Source organism: Ovis canadensis, chromosome 16, assembly GCF_042477335.2.
Source record: "Ovis canadensis isolate MfBH-ARS-UI-01 breed Bighorn chromosome 16, ARS-UI_OviCan_v2, whole genome shotgun sequence".
NCBI classification, from domain to species: Eukaryota; Metazoa; Chordata; class Mammalia; order Artiodactyla; family Bovidae; genus Ovis; species Ovis canadensis.
The window spans coordinates 50,875,656-50,900,079 of NC_091260.1; the positions used below are offsets into that span (position 1 = coordinate 50,875,656).

The 24,424-nt window shown below is 40.2% G+C and overlaps 1 protein-coding gene across 1 annotated transcript in view; it reads right to left on the reverse strand.

Moving 5' to 3' along the window:
- The window catches only part of SLC1A3 (solute carrier family 1 member 3), an 80,637-nt gene extending 60,485 nt beyond the window's left edge, over positions 1-20,152 (reverse strand). Inside the window, exons 1-2 of the mRNA XM_069555884.1 lie at positions 19,993-20,152; positions 18,138-18,409 (exon numbers count right to left, since the gene is read on the reverse strand). Coding sequence (XP_069411985.1) covers positions 18,138-18,318 — 181 coding nt within the window. The 5' untranslated portion in view covers positions 18,319-18,409; positions 19,993-20,152. The remainder of the gene's footprint in view (positions 1-18,137; positions 18,410-19,992) is intronic.
- Positions 20,153-24,424: the final 4,272 nt, after the last annotated feature.

Here is a 24,424-nt window from a genome sequence, read left to right on the forward strand (position 1 = left end):
ATGCTAAAGCTGAAACTCCAGTACTTTGGCCACCTCATGCGAAGAGTTGACTTATTAGAAAAGACTCTGATGCTGGTAGGGATTGGGGGCAGGGGAGAAGGGGACGACAGAGGATGAGATGGCTGGATGGCATCACTGACTTGATGGACGTGAGTCTGAGTGAACTCCAGGAGTTGGTGATGGACAGGGAGGCCTGGCATGCTGCGATTCATGGGGTTGCAAAGAGTCGGACATGACTGAGCGACTGAACTGAACTGATGTTGTACACCAGGAACTAACATAGTGTTGTAGGTCAATCTCACTTTAAAAACAAACTCATGGAAAATGAGATCAGAATTGTGGTTACATGAGGCAGGGTGTGGGCGGAAGGAGAATTAGAGGAAGGTGGTCAAAAGCTACAAACTTCCAGTCATGAGACAAAGAAATACTAGGGATGTAATGGACAACATGATAAATTAACACTGCTGTACTTATACACAAAAACTGTTAAAAGGGTAAATTTTGAGTTACCACAAGGAAAAAAATTTTTTCTATTTCTTCAATTTTTGTATCTGGAAGATAATGGATGTTCACCAAACTTATTGTGATAATAATTTCATGATGGAAGGAGATCAAACCAGTCAAAGGGAATCAGTCCTGAATATTCATTGGAAGGACTGATGCTGAAGCTGAAGCTCCACTGCTGGGGCCACCTGATGTGAAGAGCCAACTCACTAGAAAAGACCCTGATGCTGGGAAAGACTGAGGGCAGGAGGAGAGGGGGACGACAGAGGATGAGGTGGTTGGATGGCATCACCGACTCAATGGATCTGAGTTTGAGCAAACTTTGCCAGATTATGAAGGACAGGGAAGCCTGGTATGCTGCAGTCCATGGGGTTGCAAAGAGTCAGACACGACTGAGTGACTGAACAACAATAAGTCAAATTATTATCTTGTACATCTTTGTGGGGGTTATGGGGCTGAGCTGTGTAGCTTGTGAAATCTTTGTTTCCTGACCAGAGATTGAATCCTGTCTCTCAGCAGTGAAAGCTCAGGGTCACCAGGGAATTCCCACACTGTGTATCTTAAACTTATATGGTGCTGTATGTCAATTATATCTCAATAAAACTGGAAGAAAATAAAGCGTATGACTACCTCAATTCATGCTATTAATCTGCTTCCTCAATGGATTAGCTCAGCGTTTAATTCATTAGTGAATTGAGATAGCTTATTTCCTATACCTCTAGGAACAGAGAGCATTATAAAAAATTGTTTAAAAGAAGCAGAATTTTTGAATGAGGGGAGAAAATAGTATGCATGTTTGTTTTCTTTTGAATTTACTTAATATTTAGTGATCTTGACCATTCCTTCAATTGTATTTTCATCAAGCATTTATTACATTTTGATAGTTTAAGAGTTTATGTATGTGTGTGTATATTTGGTATATATTCTTTATGTAATAGAGATAATTACTCTCTGCCTATATTTAAGATGGCATTTGCTATAACTACTTTCCTAATTTACTTGCCACATATTATTACTTAAAATATATAGGTATTCTGTATATCTGTATATAAAAAAGATGTCTACACATCTTTTTTATTAGATGATCTCTTCAAGAGTTATAAACTTTAATTTCCCTCCCAAGTTTGAGAAATCTTTAATATATTTTTCCTTTTCTGATAGTTCACTTGGTTTTAAAATATTGAACCTTTAATCTTCCTGGAACTTGGTTTGGGGTAAAGGATTTGACTTCAATTTTCATTGTGCATTATTTGATACAGCAGTATTAATAGCAGATAGGAATTATAAAAAGCTCTGTTTATCTCTGGTTTTTTCCTACTTGTTCATATAAAGGTTGTTACTAATTTAAATGCTTTATCTTATAAGCATGTAAATAAATAAATATTTAAAATTTTTACCTTACTTCCAAATCAAATTTACACTGGTATTGCTTATGTTTTGTGACTTTTGTTAAAATGCATTTAAACACTGGTCATTCAGTTGTAACAAAAAATATGCACAGTAAACATGAGAAACTCGCTTTGGTCTTCTGGAATTTGACCATACCAAGCTAGTAGGAATTTTAGATATCCTTCAAGCAACAATTTAAGAAAGCTTGGCTTTACAAGTTCATTTCTAAATTCATGTATTTACTCATGTCTTGATATAATAATATTGCCAAAGATAGGTAGGATCCTGCCTAGTTCAGAAAATTTAAATTATAAAAAAAAAAAAAAATTGGCAAGATAGCTTCTCTACTTATGATATAGGTTCTGAGAACAAGAGACAAGCTAGTGTAGATGAAAGAAGGGATTATTCATTCTAAATATCAGGTACATTTGATCCTACTCCCCAGAGTCCAACCATTGCCAACACCGATTCTATTCCGCTCTCAATAACCAGTTCAGCTGTATCCAGTCTCTTTCTTTCTGAGTGCTCCATGTACCTTCTCTTCCATTTAGCCTGCCTAAAGACAGTTCTCTAATGCACCTCTCCTCAGGGTCTTTAAGCATCTCTAAATCGTAAAAGCAACTGAGTACTAAGCGTTGATCTGCTGAAGATGCTGTGGAGGTACCCAGCACATCTTGGAACCTTCCACAGATCCTCTGACTTGCTGAAGGTCCTACAGTATGGCTATTAGTATCAAGTCACTTTTAAAAATGGTTACACCCAGTCCTTTTTTATGGAATGATTTAACTAAACTTAAATAGAATTTATTCATTAAAGTAGCCTGCCTTTTCCTTCCAGGGCAGACATTTTAATCCTTGGAAACCATCAGTACACAAAGGTAGGAAAGACATGAAAAGAAAACATGCTTCAGATTCTCTCGCTTAATGATAGTCTTGAGCACGTGCAAGATGCCACGTTCTCACAAGCACAGATACCATGGAGGCCACGACTAGCACCACCTATATCTCAGATGAAGACCCAGTCATCGACAAGGTCGGTAAACTGCCAAAACCACAAACCTGTGTAGGTAGATCACCTTATGAGTGGTCAAGTTCTTCAAGGTCAGCTGAGTGGCTGAGCTGGACTTCACACCCAACTCCAGGGCCCAGATCATCACCCACTACGCTGTACTCAGGGCCTCTCAATAGTCATGTCACTGGTGGGTTTGGGGGAGAATGGATACATGTATTTGTATGGCTGAGTCCTTTCGCTGTTCACCTGAAACTATCACAACATTGTTAATTGGTGATACCCCAATACAAAATGTTTTTGGTGTTAAAAAAAATAGTCATGACACTACTTTAAAGAGCAATATTTTATCTACCTTTTCATTCTATTTTGAATTAGGTTAACTAGGTTAAATATGGAGCTTAAGTTGAGGACAGATTTCATTGAATTAATGAAGTTAATATTTAGCTGTTTTCAATGCATTTGTTACATGAAGAAACAAAAGACATTTTTTTCTTCAGCTTTCTGCTGGGACAGGCAGTTAGAGGTAAAGCCAGAGTGGTGAGGTCAGCCAGCGATCAACATCAAAATCAAGAGGAAATGGTCTGCACGCAAAGATGGCTTTTGGTGGGTAAGCAATTCAGGTTTCTGATTACAGAAATGAAGCCTTTTCTGAAACATGTTCTCACAGCCTGATGCATAGATGTCTCAGCATCCTCTCCACTCTGTCCTTCTGACCTGTTAGCGGGAGAGGGATGGGGGAGCCTACTTCCTTTTGGTAAAGCAACTCAATGCCTCTGCAGAGCTGGGTTCCATTAGTGGGCACTTACTTAAGTACATTGATCTATATTCCCAGAATTAATAAAGACCTTTATGGCCACCAGATCTTCAGTGCAAACGAACAGACCCTTTATTATTGATTACTCTGCGGAAATAACAATAAAAACCAGAAGAACTTCTTAACAGGACTGGTCAGAGCCAAAGCAAAGTTTGCAAAGTTGGCATCTTGGTGACATTATGTAATACATAGATGTCATGAGCAATATCAAGATCACTCATTCTTAGCCAGTAGGCTTACAGCACTCCTGTTTTGGTATTTTAACAAGATTTCGAGAATCTAGGAAATACATTAACAAAGATGTTTACAGGGATGAAAACTAACTGTAGATAGTTAATTGCTATGAACAAAGATGCATTTTCAAAAATATTCAATTCTTTCTCTTAATTGAAGCACAAGAAGGGAGTCCTTCAGGGGCTCACTGTTCTCCCTAGGAAGTCTATATAACAAATACTTCTTTGGAAGATTAAATATCACTTCACTTTCTAAACTAAGACGCTATATGCACCCGGGTACGTCAGAAAGAACACATTCTTAGCTTGGTTTTGAAGGCCAAACACACACAAGTAAAAGCAGAAGACCTGTTTTAAGAATTTGGTCCATATCTAATCTGAAAAAATTACTGAAAACATTAAGAAGTTAGAACATATTTAAAAGTAAAAGAACGAGGCACAATCAGAAGTAAACTAGATCAAGTCACCCAATTTAAGTTTTGGTGGATGCTGGAGTTTGAAACAAAAGTTTTACTAAGATTCCTGCCCTATCTCCAAACTCTGTTTAGAGAGTGGTAGAAAGCCTTCTAGAATTATTACTTACAATGCAAAATTCTCAGAAAGAGATGATGCGCCTTAAAGGCTCAGATGTCAAGAGAATTTAAAGGAGACAGTGGCATTGATCTTGAGAGGAGGACCTCACATTCTGAGGCCAGCTGTAAGAAAACTACCAAAAGCCCACCCAAGATAAGCCAACTAGCTCTTTAAGCATTTACACTGCAAACCAGTCAAAGTGCACTCAAACTCCTACCAAGAAAAAGCTTGGCCTGTAGGTCTTTAGCCAGAAAGACCATGCTGTCTGTAAGATGATTCAAGGATGTAGCAGTAACAACAAAAGTTGATAGTGCACCAACGGTTTTATGTACAAAATGCTACTATTTCCCAGCTATGGTCTTTTTATTTTTGTAGCAAAAACAAAACAAAACAAAACAAAACCCAAACACACACACAAACAAAAAGTTAGCGCTACTTTGCCTCAAGTTTACAACAATCTAAACAGTGTCAGACTTTATCATTTTGGGCTCCAAAATCACTGCAGATGATGACTGCAACCATGATATTTAAAAGATGCTTACTCTTTGGAAGGAAAGTTATGACCAACCTAGATAGCATATTCAAAAGCAGAGACATTACTTTGCCAACAAAGGTCTGTCTAGTCGAGGCTATGGTTTTTCCAGTGGTCATGTATGGATGTGAGAGTTGGACTGTGAAGAAAGCTGAGCGCTGAAGAATTGATGCTTTTGAACTGTGGTGTTGGAGAAGACTCTTGAGAGTCCCTTGGACTGCAAGGAGATCCAACCAGTTCATTCTAAAGGAGATCAGCCCTGGGTGTTCTTTGGAAGGAATGATGCTAAAGCTGAAACTCCAGTACTTTGGCCACCTCATGCAAAGAGTTGACTCATTGGAAAAGACTCTGATGCTGGGAGGGATTGGGGGCAGGAGGAGAAGGGGACGACAGAAGATGAGATGGCTGGATGGCATCACCGACTCTATGGACGTGAGTTTGAGTGAACTCCGGGAGCTGGTGATGGACAGGGAGGCCTGGCGTGCTGCAATTCATGGGGTCACAGAGTCGGACATGACTGAGTGAATGAACTGAACTGAACTGAACTGAACTGAAAGTATGATCTGGGCTTCCAGGGTGGCTCAGCGGTTAAGAATCCACTTGCCAATGCAGGAGACTCAGGAGATGCAGGTTTGATCCCTGGGTTGGGAAGACCCCCTCAAGAAGGAAAAAGCAACCTACTCCAGTATTCTTGTCTGGGAAATCCCATGGACAGAGGACACTGGCGGGCTACAGTCCATGAGGTCAAAAAAGACTCAGGCATAACATAGCAACTAAACAACAACAACGTGTGATGTAATAAAATCACAAGAGTGGCATCCATCACCTTTGCCATATTCTATTGGCTAAAAGTGAGATCAGTTTCCCCACACCAACAAGCAAGCTTCACAGGGTGATTAATGGTTTGTCTGACCTGTGAAGTCTCTAGGCCTGGCCTCCAGCTGCTGTTGAACAATTTCCTGAACAGAGGAATGATTTAACTCCACAGTGAATCTGATTCCTTACTGTGCTGTGTGAACACAGGAGTCTTCCCTTAGAGACATCTCCTGTCTACCAAACCGTGGTTTCTCTCATGATTTAGGAAACTGGTTCTTGGTTTCCTTCTAGATTCACAAACTAGGCATGATAGCTCTCAATCCCTAATACTCTGACAAGGCAGGTTGTTTTTATTTTTATTTTTTGAGTGTGAAAAACAGCAGGTGTGATGCAATAGTAAGATCATGGACTGAAAGTCAGATGCTGTTAGTAAATTATGCAAGTAAACACTTCACTTAAATGATTGAATCATCATAGCAGACATACAGGACTTAGAATCACCATTGTATAGATGGGGAGACTGAACCCTAGAAAGAATAAGCTGTCTGCCCAGGATTACACGGCCAGTAAGAGATGTTGGCAAAATGGGGTTATAGGCTTGGATCTTCCTATTTCCACAGTTCCTACCTTCAAGTCACATAATCTCTGTGCTCTCCTTGCCCTCTTCATTAATCTCCCATTCAAAAATGGGAGAACTAGATCAGAAAGCCAGTATCTAAGATCTTCTTGAAGTGTAATATTCTCAGCTACATGTCCTGAGCATTAGCTTAGCTTCTTTATGAATTCATCTTGTTTCTTCTAATGAATTCTAAAGTCCTTGATAATGCACATGAAACTTGTAGTAAGTCATAAAATGCTTTATCAATTTGGCCATTATGGCTATTATGGTAGGTACGCAACAGGTTGAGAGATTGAATAAAAGCTTCTGTTTTGGAAATTTGTTAGACTGTGGCCAATCCATTTGGAGATGTTGAAGGCCGGTCTTATGTCAGCTTGAGGAAGCTGCTGGACATAAAGCATCATTAACTCACTTTTATAAAGACTCCAAGGCAATACTGGAGAGTTTATCTGCTGGGGGTGGGGGGATTGGGGGTCTGCAGCTCCCTGGCCTTTTGTTTCAGCCCAAACTTGCAGGCATTTCCTGGTGAGAAGCTGCCCTGTGTTGAGTCAACCTTTCGACCTTCCCCCACTCCTCAGTTCCCACATCCTTCAGAGATTTGGGCCCTGACTTGGCTCATTGTTTTGTCCTTTGGTATTTCCTGTTGCTGGAGGTGGGAAATACCTGTTCCAGCCTTGTTCCACCAATGGTACCCAGATAACCAGCCGTGGGTGACGGTCGCCAGGCAGGGTACAGACGCAGACTCAAATCCACATGGCGTGCAGCCCTGGGACCCAAGCGAATTCCAAGAACCCTGGAGTTCTGAAAAATCTGGTGTTTTCTCCTTCTTTTTTAAGACAGAGACTAATATTTATTTATCACTAGATGATCGTTTGTGTCACAGTTCCTGACACACAGTAGGGCTCAATAAATATTAACAAAATGGCATAGTGAGCACAGAATGTCCCAGGGAGAGCAGAGTGGCTTTCAATGCGGTGTGACTTTCTTCTTCAAATTGCAGTAACACAGGCTATGCAAAATGATAATGTAATTTATAAATAATTCTATAGATCTCGTAAATGTCCAATCCATTGTCCCTTTTAAAAAAAAGTCTTTTATTTTAGAAATAGGAACTATAGTCACCAGAATCTGTTGCCTTTATTTCTGGTTTAAATACATATTTTATAACTATATATATTATATTTTATAGCTACATAACTATATACATATATGCTTCCCTGGTGGCTCGGATGGTAAAGAATCTGCCTGCAATGTGTGAGACCTGGGTTCAATCCCTGGGTTGGGAAGATCCCCTGGAGGAGGGCATGGCAACCTACTTCAGTATTCTTGCCTGGAGAATCCCCATGGACAGAAGAGCCTGGCAGGTTACAGGCCAAAGGGCCTGTAAAAAGGCCCCACACAAAGTTGGACATGACTGAGTGACTAAGCACAGCACATGTACGTATATATTGTGAGCAGAAACTGAAAATAAAATATATTTAAAATTTTCCAAGTTCCTCCTATGCCTTTACTATGTGTCACATGCTCGCCACGCCACATAAACTGCAAAGTCCACTCATCTTTACCTGTGGCAGCAGTTCCATTGGGAAAACTTTCAGATCTCACAATTTGAAAGAGTAAATGCCAACAACCTCTATGAGGTGTAAGTTATCCATATTTATCAAAATCACAAATGCGTATATCCTTAGTCTCATTAATTTCACTGTAAAGCATGTATTCTATAGACATACTTTACTAAGGTAAAATAACTTTCATCCAAGATAATTCATTATACCATTTGCAAAATGATTTAGAAGAGCTGGAAACAGCCTTTACATTGGGGGTTGTTTAAATAAATTATAATTTGCCCATACAATGCAGCCCTGAAAGAATGGAGGCTCTTTATGTGCCAGTAAGGAATGACATCCAAAGAATGTTGCAAAGTGAAAACAAGCAAAGCATGAAGTGGGCTATATAAACTATGCTACTATTTGGAAAAGACCAAAAAAATCAATATGAATTTATTTTTATGCTCATAAAATCACTCTACATACACTGAGGAAACATAACAAAGCAAATCTGATCCCTGGGGGAGGGTTTTGGTGGCCGTGACACTTTCATTTCACTTCTGTTCTTTTTGATTTGGGGCAGTGTGATTTATTTCATACATTAAATAACAAAATACACGCACAAAAATGGTCCACAACTACAAAAAGCAATCTGATGTAATTCTGTTTTACATATTTTCTGCTTGATGCCCAGATCTTTCTAAAAGGTCATTCTGGGTCTGGGTTGGCTTATCCTCAATCTATTTTAATAATGAATTTACTTAACTTGGGTCATGGAGAGAGGAGACACTAGTTGTGCTCAGACTTATAGTTGAGTGGATCACTTTTTGACCAAAGGCTCTTATTCTGGAGACAAGTAAGTGACCCTGAAAACACTATGAACTCAGTCATCTGAGGCTCATGTGCCGATTCACCTTATTAGCTGGAGTTACAAGTACCCCAGAACTGAAGACTCAGAGACTCAGCAACTCAGCAAAGGTATGCTCTTTCCTCATCCACCATGTTGTGTAAAGCATCCCAATACCAGAAATTACAAAGCCCTGGCAAGTTTACTGAATCTCAACTTTAGCACAGGACTACTTCATTTGCCTTAAAAAAACAAATCTAAGACAAAAGTAAAAATATAAGAGAAAAAATATCAAAACCAACTAGGGTCATAGGCATCTCTTCAAAGACATAATTTCTTTCTTTCTTTGTCTTCACGTTCATCAACACGATGAAGACAGCAACAAACACAGGGATCTCTGGGGTTTTGCCTTTCTTGCTTTAAAGATGGAATTTCCAATGATGCAATGGATCTAAACGCAGAGGCCATCATCTCAGGGTGAGAAGGGCAGTAATTGTCCATCTCTACTCTCATTAGGGACAAATGAGCTTCGTCTTACAAGATTCTGAATAGGAAGTCTGTCATTAATAGCCCGCTGTTTTCTCTCGGAGAAGAGACAGCAGTGTGTGGCCTGGAATCATTGCTGGAGAACTGGAGAAGTCTCTTTGGGGCCAAGAAGAATGAAGCTGTCCTCTCAGGAGACAGGGACTCAGTCTTGAAATTCAAAATTCAAGTGTGCCTTTCATCTCACTGCTCCTAAATTTACCTTCAACTCTTTGATAAGCTACACAGGGGAAACCTTGCCTTAATTCAGCCAGGGTATAACTTTCTTTATCTACTTTTGGGGGTTTTATTTTTTTCTTTTTTCTTTCGAAACAACTTGAGCACATTTTTGATTGGGCCTAGTGATGGGAATATTCTTGGTCTAGGGAATCTGCTCTGGGCTGCTTTGATTGCATTGAAGCTTGATATAAAACTCATAATTTTTATCCTCAGTCAGTACAATGGCAATACTTTGTGTGCTGGAGTGCTCTCTGTGTTTCCACATCTCACAGCAATGATACAGCTCACCTCGCTGCCAGATCAAATACCTGATGAATGATGGCACCCTAGTGTTCCATAAATATCAAGAACTCTAACACCTGGAATGTACAGCTTGGGAAAGATGGGGCTTAAATTCCAGTTGCCTCTTCCAAATAGCGTAGGCTCTTCACAACCTTGTTTACTCTACAGCAAAAACAGACACCCGAAATTTTCATCCTCAGACCTATGATAGGTTAGCAGAAGACGGAAGGTTGGAAGTGACTCCTGAAGAGGTATGCCTCACGTGTGTCCCCGAACATTGCCTAGGAAACACTGGCCATTACCCAGAGTCAGGAACTTGACAGCCAAGAATGCAAAGCAAGTGAAGGCAGCTGCTTGTTAGTTTAGAGAGACTGGCTCAAATGGGTTGGGAGATCATGAGTTCAGGAAAAAGGTCCTTGCAATGATACAGAGTCATGGGCTGCAAACACTCTTATATCTTATTTCATATATAGCTTTAGAGGAAGGCAAATTAGACTTTAAATGATAGAATTGTGGAGCTGGCAGCAGACATTAGTCCAAATGTATTTTGCTGATGGTGGTGCTAGGGGTAAAGAACCCACCTGCCAATGCAGGAGATGTAAGAAAGGCAGGTTAGATCCCTGGGTGGGGAAGATCCACTGGAGAAGGGCACGGTAACCCACTCCCAGTATTCTTGCCTGGAGAATCTCTATGGATAGAGGAGCCTGGCAGGCTACAGTTCATAGGGTTGTAAAGAATTGGACATGACTGAAATAACTTAGCATGTATGCACGGTGAGAATTTGTGAGGACCAGAGATTTGTTTTAAATCATAAAGGGAGGACTTCCCTGGTGGTTCAGTGGTTAAGAATCCTTCTGCCAATGAAGGGGACATGGGTTCAATCCCTGGTCTGGGAGAAGTCCACATGCCACAGAGCAACCAAACCTGTGGGCCCCAACTACTGAGCCCACAAGGTCTAAAGTCCACACTCCCCAACAGGAGGAGCCATTGCAATGAGAAGCCTGCACACTGCCATTAGAGAGTGGCCACATGAAACGATGAAGACCGAGCACAGCCGAAAATAGAATAAATAAAAATGTTAAAAAATCATAAGGGGAGCTGATGGCAGAGCAGGGTCTGTAAGCAGGACCTTTAGATTCTTAGCACTTTCCTAGCTGTGTTCCAGACCTTCCCAGATACTAATCAGAAGAGGGGATGAACTGGCCATGGACTTACATTGCTATAGAGGGCAAACAGAAAGCGCTCTGTAAAGTGACACAGAAAAATGGAAGGTAGTATTATTATTGCAGGTAATTGTTCTGAACATATCTACTTATTTGACAGCCTACTTTTAACAGAAACAGGTTTGAAATCGCCTGCTCTGATTGCCTTATCTGATTTAACAGAAAGAAGATAGAACCTAGAGATAATCTTAGAACAACATTAAGCCTTACTCCTACTTCAAAACAACCTCTACCAGCTCTGTTAGAAACCAGCAACATTTTCTCCAAGTTTCCAGAACCCTTCATCTTTCCTGACCCCACTCCAATGGGGGCGGCGGGTTGGGTGGGGGGGTGGTGACAGTTAGTGAATAGTCGACACCAAAAATGGGCTTCCTTGGTGGCTCAGTGGTAAAGAATCTCCCAGCCAATGAAGAAGACATGGTTTGATCCTTGGGTCAAGAAAATCCCTTGGAGAAGGAGACGGCAACCCACTCCAGTACTTTTGCCTGGGAGATCCCATGGACTGAGGAGCTGGACGGGCTACAATCCATGGGGGTGCAAAAGAGTTGGACACGATTTAGTGACTAAACAACAAGCAAGACACCAAAATGCTGGAGAAAAGGAGAAATCAGGGAGGCGATGGACTCTCTGATGGGTCCCCAAGTGCTAGGAACAAAAATGAGCTATTGAGTATGTTACAGCATTTACTGAAACCACTTTTCCAGCAACTTCCCATTTTCCTGAGAGGGGCCTCGGCTGTCACGTACTCCCTGCATTGAGCAAGCTGTGTAGTGATAACGGTTGCCTGGAGATTGCTTTCTGCTTTGACCCAAGAGGCCAGGTGGATCAGGAACAGATAAGGATGGTATCACTTACTCTGAGGCTTTCATCTCTGCTCTCAGAGCCCTTAACAACTATTAGGTCTCTTCCTACAACTCTCTTGGCTCTTTTCTCTAGCCAAGGAAACAGAAGCCACTTCCAGACCTAAACCAGGTGACTGACTTCTCTGCTTCCAGCTCCCAGGCCTCCCTCATTCCTGGGTCTCTGTCCTCTGACCAAGTAGCATCATCAAACCTGTGCATATTTCCACTTGATGCCATAGCAAAGATGGGAAGCAAAGGCAAAGCGTGGACAGTTCCTACAGACACTCTGTCTGCCAAGCATTTAAGGAAGTGACTTAAGGTTACAAGGTTGCAAATGGCAGAACTGGGATATAAATCTTGGCAGAGAGGTGTTATAATTATTCCATTTTACACGCAAGGAAACAGAGGCTCAGTTCCAGAAGTGGGACATAGCCCTAAGTGTCTGACTCCAGAATCCATAGCTCTGATCCACTCCCCTCTCCAGTCCTGGACTCTGTCCCCACGACAGGAGGCAGCTCCCTGGAATACTTGCAGAGAAGGTGGGCTATGGGGAGGGCTAGGATCAAGTCAGCTAATGCAAGTCACTTATTTGCTATTGCTGTCCCTGACAATTTTTCTATAGTTCTGCTCCCTGGGGGAGAAGATAAAGCAGATAAAAAAGAAAAAAAATTCAGGCTCTAATCCCTAATATTCAATCCCTGCATCATTTCTCTAGAGCAGGGCATTGTGGTTCTAGCTCCGAAAGCCTAACCCTTCCAGTTCAGCCCTCTGCCCGGGAAGCCTCCGTTGTGTGACCACAAACAGCTGGGCTTTGGTAACACCAGGAGAGGGCCTGCCTTGGGAGCCACCCTCCCTGAAGCTTCCGGAAGCTCTCTCTCTTCTTCTCTTTTCCAGGAAGTGTTGAAGGAAACAGAAATCCATCCACCATTCTTTGGATTCCTGCTGTTCAACCAGAGAGGAGATGCCCTTCTCTTAGTAAGGTGGAAGGTGTCAGCAGGGGGGCCACTAACTCAAATAGTTGGCTACTTTGGTCCCAAGACCTGTCACTTCAATGCAGCAGCTGATAGTTCACCGCATTGATGAACCTGTTGAGCTAAACTGACTCAGCTGGATATTGTGTTACATGTCCGAGGCTCAGAATAACACTACAGTATTTCTGGGAGATTACTGCTTCTAGTCATAAAGAAGGGCCCTAGAGTTAATACTGCTCTCAGAATAGACTCACCTACAGAGTAGCTTATGTTGTAGAATAACCTGACTCACTGATCATTATTCATTTACCTTCAAAGACAGAGCCTGTCTTCACTGGGCCTGGAGATGGTAAGGCTACCATCCAAATCTCTGTGAGCCTGTTGCACTGTATTTCCCCTGCAGTGGCAGCCTGCATCTCAAACTCAGTATGTCCAAAACTCAGCTTATTATTTCCCCCATCTTCTTCCTGTATTCCACCGTGACAGGTGGCACCATTACCACTCAGGCACCCAAACCAGAAATCGGACGATTCACCTGCAGGCCACTTTCTCTGTCAACTTACATGTAATCAACCACCAGGACTCAGGAGTGACCCTTGTTCAATCTCTCCTTTCCACGCCTCGTGCTGATGTGTCAGTGCACATCCTTAGGTAACTGTTGTAATAAAACAAGAATGAACATGTCCTGAGAGCAGAGATGAGCACCCAGAACACTGTGGTGGGTAAGAATATGAACCTGGAGACAGAAGAGTGGGTTTGAAACATGGTCAAAATGCATCAACTGTGCATCAACTGTGGCTGACCTTCAGTTTCCTCATCTATCAAATGAGAATAAAAATCCCTCCCTCCCTGGCTTACTCTAGCACTGCTTGGCACCATGTAAGTGTTCACAATATATATTATACATATAATGATAGATGAGGAAACTGAAACTTGAGAGTAGCTAAATGCCTTATTTAGGTTCACACAGTGATTAAGTACAGCAGGCATATGAACCCAGATCTATCCTTCATCAAAAGCCACAGTTTAAAAAAAAAATTATTCCACGTGGCACATCTAGGGCTCCAAATGTGGTTGTTAATAATATAGTAGAATCTCTAAAGTACCAACACAGGAAGACCTCATATATGATACAGCACTGTATATACAATATGATCTCATTTTAAAGAATGCTACAAACTCCTCTAATGCTGTATCTGAACCCTGTATATCACTTTGTCATCTCATGTTTCATCCATCTCTTCTACTGAATGACTGGAGGGCAGAGATGCCTCATCTCAAAGCACAGGGCCAGATATACACTATCCAATATTTGTGAAATCACTGAATAACACTGAATCTTTAGAAAAATTAACGTATTTATTCAGCAAATAATAGATCACAGTAGGTAATGTGTGAATGTGGTATAAAGCATTTATTAGCATCACGCCATAGCCAACTGAGCTAATCAGCCCTTAAAACATTTAAACTATACAAAAACTTATTTAGGATAAAGTAACATTCCTTCCATCCTACTCCCCACCTATCCAAATTCTACCCCAAGAGGCAGTCATGGTGGCTCATATCTTGCACGTCCTTTCAGAGATATTATTGAACTGCACTCAACTTTAGTGCAATTGAAATTTATTGCCAAAGAGTGTCAGGGAATGGTGGGAAATGTAATATACACATTCAGTCAGCAGGTTTTCTTTTTTAAAAAGTCACCAATTTCTCTCAAAGTCACATAAAGAATAGTCTAAACATTAACATTGTGTGTGTGTGTGTGTGTCTGTCTGTCTTAAGACCAACAGCAGAAAAATAGGTGCTGTATTTGTGAACTTCCTCAGGTAAAACCACCATCTAATTCTCTGCAACTCTATTTAAAGATTCCCTCCCCTTGAAGCTGATCTTAAGACCTATTTCTTCATAATTCTTTGGCCTGAGATTTCACTTTATTGTCTCTTCATTCCCTGTCCATGAAATGAGTAACACTCTGTGATTTGACCATGACAAAGGATTTTCCTTTCTTTCAGGGAGATGTCTGAGGTCACTCTAACACAACTGATCACAGCTGAAAATGAGAAAAGGCTTCCTGGAGAAAGAAGGACAGTAACCACTTTTCTGAGTATGGCTTTTGTCAGACAGCTGTCTGCAATAGCCCGGGAAGACACTTCATCTAATGCTCTCATGATGAACTATCCTAAAGACATCTAGCACTTGGCGCTGCCTTCTCTTAGGTTGCTAACCTGCTCCTGTTACATGGGCTTTGCAACTTGGCACGTTCAGACTTTTGATATCACTTAGAAATGACATCAAATTGTTCATGTAGTTCTATGCCTATGTTTGTAGAGGAATTGCTATGGAAATATTAATATTTACAATTCTCTACTTTTTTGAGCTATGGATTTACAGGTCTCTACTCTTCCTCTCTTTTTCTAGTTTCTATTTCCACACACTAAATGAACATTTACTTTACTTCAAAAAGGTAAAATAGATTGGAATAAAAAATTCACCCCAATATGTAGGTTTTTCCACTCTTTCTTAGCAAAAGCAACCAAGACCTAAGAATTTGAAAACTAAGTAATAGCTATAGTTCTTTTGTCTCATTTCATCTTTGGGGAAAGAAACTATTTTCTTCTTTCTTCCTAGCATCTTCCCAGTCTTTTCTCATGCTGTAGCAAATAATTTGAGCAGACATGCACAGACATGTCCTTTTCCTAATATTTCTTTAAAGTGGATGTAGACATGCACCAGTGACAAGCTAAATTCATGTTTTCACTCTATGGAAGAGGCACCAAGAGATAACCGAAGCTTCTTCCTTCTTTCCTAAATCTGTTTGCTACTAAATTGAGATTCCAAGTCTTTGGTGTAGACTCAGTGGTCTCTCTGACTGTCAATGAGCTCTTTTTATTTGTTTCTTTGTTAGTGGCTTCTTCTCCTTACTTCTACCTCCTCAGTTTCCATTAGTAAAGCCAACACCGAGGGCAACCTGCCAAGCTATCTACCCCAGCTCAGCCAACTCATCACAAATCTCACAAATTGTAGGAACACCTCATTGGGCTAGGAAACGATCCCAGAACTCAAAGAGAAAATGGACTTTTAAATCTGGGATTATCTTCCTTCTATTAGAGATTTTATTTCTTTTTAATCACTTAAGAACTTCCTTCTCCATCAATCGGCTTTCCAAGCTCAGGTTTTTATCACTTTTTATTTCTCTATTCTTTAAATGAAACACTTCTGTCATAGAAATTGAACTCTTGTGTTTAGAACACCATTTTGAATCAGTGTTTCTACATCTTTTCCAAACATACACCAGTATCACTAAGCTCTATTATTATATGGATAGGGTTACAAAATAAATGGGTTAAATTAATGATAGGCATGCAGCTTAATCATTTGTAGGAGAATTATACATTTTCTGCTGAATTTAACTGAGTAAATCATACAGCAAAATTACAAGGCTATGTGAATGCATCTAGCATTGCTTGGTAATTGGCTTCTACCAAGACATGCCAGCATTTTTCTTCCTGGCAACTCTCATAAGATATAAACTAGTAAGGAGAGCAGAGAGGCAAGATGGCAGAGTAGTTAAGAGAAATCACCTCTGGCTCTAGACAGCCTGAGTTTCCCTTCCAGCTCTAACATTTATTAGTTGTGTGATGTTGGCCAAGTTGCTTGATCTCTCCATGCTCAGTCTCCTCAACTATAAAATGAAGATCAGAGTCATTATACACAGGCTTCACAGGTTTGTTTAAAGATTAAATGATCTAAGCAAAACACCTAGAAAGTAGCTGGCATAGTGCTGTATAAATTCACTGTTAGTATTATGCAGCTATTAGTTGGCTTGACAATGACTGTAATTCATTGAAAATAATGTATTTTACATCAACCGCCAAGACAGTGACACAGCACTGAAATACCTCTTCCAGGAAGGTACTCAAACCTGGCAACCTAAAGAAAGCCATTACTTCTCCCAGTCAGTCAAGACCCTTTCCCTTGGAACATCTCTAGAATTAATTGAATGCTCATTAATCAACAACAGTTACTAAAAGGAGCCAATGATACTGAAATGGAATGTATCTAAAGTCTTGTGACAAACTACTCTTCTGCTATATTCATATTTGTTTGTGATCTAAGAATCCCATTTGGGGGGATAAAGTTACAATTATATTTACCTGCTACAGAATTTCTTAGTTGTTTTGTCATTGCCTCTTATATTTGATGGAGGTTTTAGCAAACTTCAAGTTAGAAATTGAAACCTCTTCTGGTGGCAGATTTAAGCTTTGTTTTTTTGTTGTTGTTGTTTTTTAACAGCATGGCATTGGCTTATCTGTTTACTAGCCTAAGGACGTTTATATTGGTTCAGCCAAAAATCCCAAGTATGGAGTTTCTTCAACTACATTTTATAGGAAGATTAATGCTACCCACAGGTAATGAACTGTAATTTCAGATAACAATAAATCAAGCAAAACAATAATGTTTCATTTATACAGATTGATGTCAACAATGTTAAATTAGTATGAGGCTAAAATGTTTCAAAAGAGTTATAGCCATTTATGTCAGGCACTTAGAGGCAATGAATGAATGAGAGATCTGTGTTAACATTTTCCAAAATTTACCTTTCCCAGTCACTGGATGAGAGAGAGTGCAAACAAAAAAAGATTCTAAGTCTAAGAGTTTATACTCAGCTTCAAATCAGTATCAGTTAGAATATAATTACTATCAGGGACCTGTGTCTCAATTTGGGTATACTAATTGTGTAAATTAGCTTTAAATGAAAGTTACATTGTATAACGATCACATTTTGGCCAGATCTACTGTGCTTGCTTGTTTTTAATTGTTATTTGACCGCTCAGGCCTAATGATTAAATTATCCTCTCTTATTCTTACATAAGATGGAAAAACATTTGATGTATTTCCCTTCTCCACACAATCAACTGATTTGCATAATGCCTAAGGGTGCTTCTTCAGATTCCCACTTGTTTATCAAAGTTCCAAACGTGCCAACAGACTGTCATGAAAAGGAGAAAAAAAGAGAATCTTCCAATTCAGAGGAAAGCCTGGGCGGTCCTTTTGAATACCTACAATCAGTTCATCTGATAATTTTCCCAGGCAGTCAGATGCCCCAGAGAAACAAGATCCAGTTGTTTTTTTTTTTTTTTTGGAAGGGGGTTTTATTATCAAATGACTTACCCACAATGACTGCAGTGACCGTGAGCAGCACAAATGCATTCCGAAATAGGTAACTTTTAACGTCCTCTTTTGTGATGTTCTGCACTTTCTTCTTGGCCAAGAGTGTGCGTTTACGGACCCCTTGCTGGAATCTCTCCATCCTGCCTCCCAACCTGGCCTCTTCTCCATTGCTTTTCGTCATATTTTACTTCTCTAGAGTGTCTCTGCTTTGAACTTCAGTGTCACGAAATCAGCCCCAGAAAGCCAGTCCTCTTTGGTGTTAAAGAACACAACTAGACAGGAGAGAAAGAGACAAGAGTTACAGCCTCCAGGGGTGAAAAATCAGGACTGCCTCACACCAGGGGAAGCTGGCAAACTACATGATTTCACTAGGAGTCAAGGGCTGGAGAGTGGCAATGCCAGACCTCAGGGCTCGGATGTGGATATCTTACTGAACCATGTGTGAGACATGTGCATAAATCCAGAATATATGAGCAGGAACTTGTGTTACATTTTTAAAAATTTGTCCTTCCCTCTCCAGTGAAGCTATAAAAGGGCTCATCAGAGCTGGGTGTGACGGAACAACACCTACCCCAACCCGATCCCCTGGAACCTAGCTGGGCGCCTTACACAGGATTCACCCTCAATAAATGTCCAACTGAATTAAATGCACAGGAAACGCTCAATAACTATGCTGAATGGCTTATGTTGTATACACAGCAAAGGCATACCTAGCTCAATAAAATGAATTAAGATGTGATTTCAGTCAGAGGTTTCTGTTATATATAATAAAGTAACTATTTTCTTCGTTAAGAAAAAAAGTCACGATAACATCCAATAGTAAATATGCTTATGAAAAGAACGCAAGTACCCACAGGCCCTGAGAAAGAATGACTCTTTTTAGCTTTTTTCACGAAATGAGCAAAGTGGGCTGGGCACATTTATAAATGATCTGAAATCATAATTCATTTACATTTCTGTCACAAGTAGAAGTACAAAGTAGCATTTATCTTTGTGGCAAACATGCTGAAGTTTTCTAAGGAAACTATCACCCACTTCTCTGTATTTTAAAATTTAGGATTTCTACAACAGATGAAGAGATGAGTCCAATTTTCATTCCAAACATTACAGTTAGTGTGGTTTCCAGTTTCTTTAAAGTGCTCCTAGGTTATTCAAATATATCTAAGTAAATCTCCCCTTGGTAGAAATAAGCTCTTTTGAAAGATCAAGAAATTCCTCCAGCTGTTTTACAAGATTTCTAATCCATAACCTTTCCCACAATAAATCCAAGTAAAAAGCAGTGGTGCCTGTGGACGTGTGTATCTGGCGAACAGCCAGCGTGTGCGTCCGTGGGGGAAGTAACTAGAAAGCGAGGGACTCCTCGGAAGCTTTTGGCAAATTCAAGTGCGGGGCGGGTGGGGGAAGCAACCCTAACAGCTTTGACGTTTAAATAAAACTGCAGGTTGGGGTCAGTGGTAATAAGACGTACAGGTCGTTCAAGACTTCATAGCAGATAAAACGTTTAGGGAGAAGTAAAGCAGAGGAGACGCGAGAGACCAGATTTTTTTCCCCTCTACTGATCTCTCATTCCCTTTACCAGTCACTTTTAAACAGACCAGCTCAGCCTTGATTCTTTTCTAGCGCCGGAACCACAATCTGCCCCCAATCCACCCTGAATGACTCAACTCCAAATTAAGAGAGGACGCGGCGTAAATAGACACCACACGCTCCTTGCATTAAATCACTAACATGGACTTTATCTACCAAAATGGCTAGCTTTTACTCTCGCTACTCCTCTGCCTGGGAAACAAAATACAGGGGCAGAGAAATGGAATGAGAAATTAAGCCCAGCAGGAATACAGGACGTCAGACTTACCTTTTTCGTATTTTGTAACGGGTAGAAGATACCCCAGGCAATGACAAGGTGAATTCCCAGCAGGTACGGCAGAGCAACAGAACGCAGTGAGCGAGGCGTGCATGTGCTCTGAAACTGCAAATTACTATCAGGGCAACTTAAGAAAAGGGGCGGAGTCTGTGCCCGGGAAAGGGGGAGTGGGGAAAAATGAAAACACCACAGGGAAGGAGGGGAGAAACCCGAGGTTTCTGGAATATTGATTAATCTTGGCGCACCAGAAGCCTGCTTGTTGGCTTTGTTTTGCTCCTTAGACCACTTTGCCGCTTTGTCAGTCCACTTTCATTAGAAATGCAAAACCGGGACCAGGGAGAATTGAAGAAAAAAGCGCACACACACTCAGAAAGCTTGAAGTCTTGATTAGAACGTTTCAAAGAAGAGATTTCTGGAGCTAAATTTAATTATCTCACATTGTTACTGGTTTCCTCCCCTTAAGGAAACACGAGTGTGCTCTTTTGCCTGGTTGTACACTATTATGAAAGAGTCCCTCTTCTTAGAATTGGGGAAATAACTGACATTTCTTGGGAAGACCCAGAAGGCAATCAAATATGGATTAAAAAAAGTGCTATAATGCTCTAAACTTGACTAAACTTACTCAAAACACAAGATGAGACATGCCTCTATTTTAGCAGTTAAAACTCTATTATAACACATCTAATTTAGCTCAAATTGTCTGATGGCAAAGATTTAAAAAGGTAAGAAACACAAAGAGACCAAGATCTTTGCTAGACTACTGAAGTAAAAAGCATTTTAAGACCAAGAGTATAAATGCACACTTGAAGTTTCGTAATTTCAAAAGATAAGTTTGCTATGCAGACAGATGCCTCAATTTTAAAGGATGCTAAATGTCCTCTACACCCCCACCTGCCCCATCGTTTTTTAAGAATTAGAAAATTCTCAAGGAATTGAGATTGTAACTTGCACTTCTAGTCCACCTTTCTTAAGAAAGAAAACAGATCGTGAAAATAGATTTTTAAAAATTAAAAAAAAAAAATTTTGAGCCTGACTCAACTCCAAAACTTAGAATCTGTTTAGCAAGAAGAAAAATGTTTAATAGAAACAAAACTCATACCAAAAATTACAGCCAGAGTTCTGTATTCCTGTTTATTAAATCTCATATTCCCCATACAAAATCCACTTAATTCTTACGTCTGTTTTCCAACAAGAAAGTATGTCTTTTTCTCTCATTAGCAAATCCAGGGAGATTCTGAAGGTATGTCTCCTGCCAAGTCTCAACTGTTGCATGTTTATACTTTTTTGAACATCTCCTGGTTGGAAAGCAATGGTGAATCATGTAAATGCTAAAAGTATAAATTAGCAGCAATTACAACAACTTTTAAAATTGCATCATTCTAAGGGTTTATTGAAAATATATGCTCTTGGCAGTCCCAACCCCCAGCAGTCTTTCTCTTTCTTTTATCTCCTAGATCACTTAGCATCTGTATCACATAGTTTAACATTTAATTACAAGTCTCCTACCACTCTTTTCTTTTAAAAAATCCTGGTAAAAATTCTGGCTTCTCAACTAAATTGTAAGTTCTTTGAGAGCAAGAATGGGTTTTATACCTGATACACAGTAAATATTAAATGTAACTCCTATGAATAAGTGACATAATAACACTTGGCAACAAACAAAATCGCTTTTTATGTCTGGCCTAGGCGCCATTTCTCAATGCCTTGACTACATTTTAAAGCATTTATTTACTACGCTAAGTCCTCTGTGAGCCATGGATTTAAGACTAACTTGTCCACATTTCTTGTGGAAATGTCTTGTATTTCAGAGAACTTAAAAGAGAAATCTTTATATAATTTTAAATGGAATTTCAAGCCAAGTGGCATTTCCATCTTTTATTTCTGGTTGTTTTGGAGTAGGGGACAAGAAAAGGGATTAGAAAACCATACTTTGGTTAGTATAGAGATGAGAAGGCTCTAGTGCCCTCTCTTTATTCCTTTTTTTAAAATCCCCAAATCTTAGTTAAAAATCATTTCATTATTTTAGTTAGCACAGACATTATAGGAGTCTGGTGAACCCCAGAGAAGGGAAGTAATTCACCAGTGAAAGTTTTGTTGGCTATAATAAAAACCTAATGAGAAAATGACATGCAAAGAGTCTCAGTTCAGAGTTCATCTGAATTACAAGGGTGTAGTCTGGGGGAAATATTAGGAATTACTACCTTTAAGTACCACTTTCTCTTTTGGAAAGCTATAGCAATAATGCCCTCGGGACAACTTGGGTTTACTCAACACATATTTCTTCCTTTTCCTGTATTTTATAAATAAGACCCTTGAGCCTTCAAACATTTTTTTCCTTCATAGAAATACTAAATAAACCAAACAGCAAGAAATTATGAATAAGTCTCTATATGTATTTTATTTAATGCTACTGTGGGTAGGAGATACAGGACCAGGAAATCATATTAATTTTTCTATTCCAGAGTTAAAAAAAAAAAAGATATGGCAAATGCTATTTCTTTTGAAACTTTCAAGAATTTTCTTTGAACATGCTATTATAAAGTATGTTGTAGGTGAATTCATTGAGGTGGTGGGAGGTGAGGGGAAATGTTACAATAACAAGAAACAACCAAATCCAACCTATCCTTGAATGGCCATTAGTTTGAAGTACGACGTATTAGGAAGTTTTGTAACATAGTACAGAACCATCAAATTTCAGCATTCAAGATAAGGGAATTCTGGAATTTGAGGAAGAATGTGATTAGAAACCCTTTTAACTTTTGTTGAATAGTTTTCACTTTAATTTGTAATTTCATGGGAGATTTTGTCCATTCTTGTTCAAATAGTGTACATTTTAGGATTACCATAAGGAATGTCAATTTTCCTTCCACAATTTGGGAATTGTAGAATATTAGGACAATGAAGGGGACTTATTTAACTCCAGTGGAAGTACTAGAGGTAGCAGGCATAAAAATAGTGCTTATGGTAGCTGGTCTCTCATTTTATCTTAATTTTTTTTTTTTTCCTTTTGAGCCCGAATGTAAAAAACAAAACAACAAAAAGTTGGTGGTGAATTCTGGTTAGGTTTTTAACAGATTGGGTTTATCTTGAACCTATGTGAAGCCTGAAAGTCCCGATTTTAGTGGGCGGCTAGGCTTCCCTGGTGGCTCAGAAGGTGAAGAATCTGCCTGCAAGACAGGAGACTCGAGTTTGATCCCTGGGTCAGCAAGATCCCCTGGAGAAAGGAAAGATTATGCACTGCAGTATTCTTGCTGGGAGAATTCCAGGGACAGAGGAGCCTGGCGGGAAAGTGTCCATAGGGTTGCAAAGAGTTGAACAACTATAAGTAACCTTTATCATAGTCACTCATTCAACAAACCTTGAACAAGTGCTGTGCTCCAAAAACCAGCCCTTTTTCTCTAGGAGGCCACAAACACATCTGTAATTATTATTCAGTGGGCAGTGGGAGCGGCCCACAGAAAGTTATGGGAACCCTGTCCTGAAGCCTTATTTTCCAGGTCTTCCTCTGAGACTCAAAGACTCTTGGAGATGCTATGCCTAGCTCAATGTTATTCTTACTGTGTGTGTGCTGTGTTAAGTCGGTTCAGTGGTGTCCGACTCTTTGCGATCCTATGGACTGTAGCCTGACAGTCTCCTCTGTCCACGGGATTCTCCAGGCAAGAATACTGGAGTGGGTTGCCACGCCCTTCTTCAGGGTAACTTACAGAAGAGCCAGAACACTAGGTTAAAAAACCTTGAACTCCACTCCCTAAGCAAGAGGGAGCCACAGGTTTTAATCGTTGGAGTGATTTTAGGTTTAGATTGATGCAAAACTTTTAAGGGAACAAGACTTGAGTAAGGAAGCCAAGGAGACAGAGGAGCCTTTACAAACTGGAATGATTTACACTCACATTTAAAGATAAAAAAAGATTACACTGAACAGTACAGACAACCTCAAGGTATGGAGGTTCAACAGACAGGCTGGAATTAAACTGAGACCACCTGTCCTAGAGGTAATTCCCTTCCAGATCTCTGGGCCCATCCATTTCACTCCTTTTAGTTCAGTTCAGTTCAGTTCAGTCGCTCAGTCGTGTCCGACTCTTTGCGACCCCATGAATCGCAGCACGCCAGGCCTCCCTGTTCACCACCATCTCCCGGAGTTCACTCAGACTCAAGTCCATCGAGTCCGTGATGCCATCCAGCCATCTCATCCTCGGTCGTCCCCTTCTCCTCCTTCCTCCAATCCCTCCCAGCATCAGAGTCTTTTCCAATGAGTCAACTCTTCTCATGAGGTGGCCAAAGTACTGGAGTTTCAGCTTTAGCTCCTTTTAGTTACCAGTGGGTTTCTCTAGAACATTCTAATGTTTTGATCCCTGAAGAAGTTTAAGAAGCAAGGGCAGATGCCTAGGGAATTCTACTATAAGAGAAAAAGAACAGCAGGACT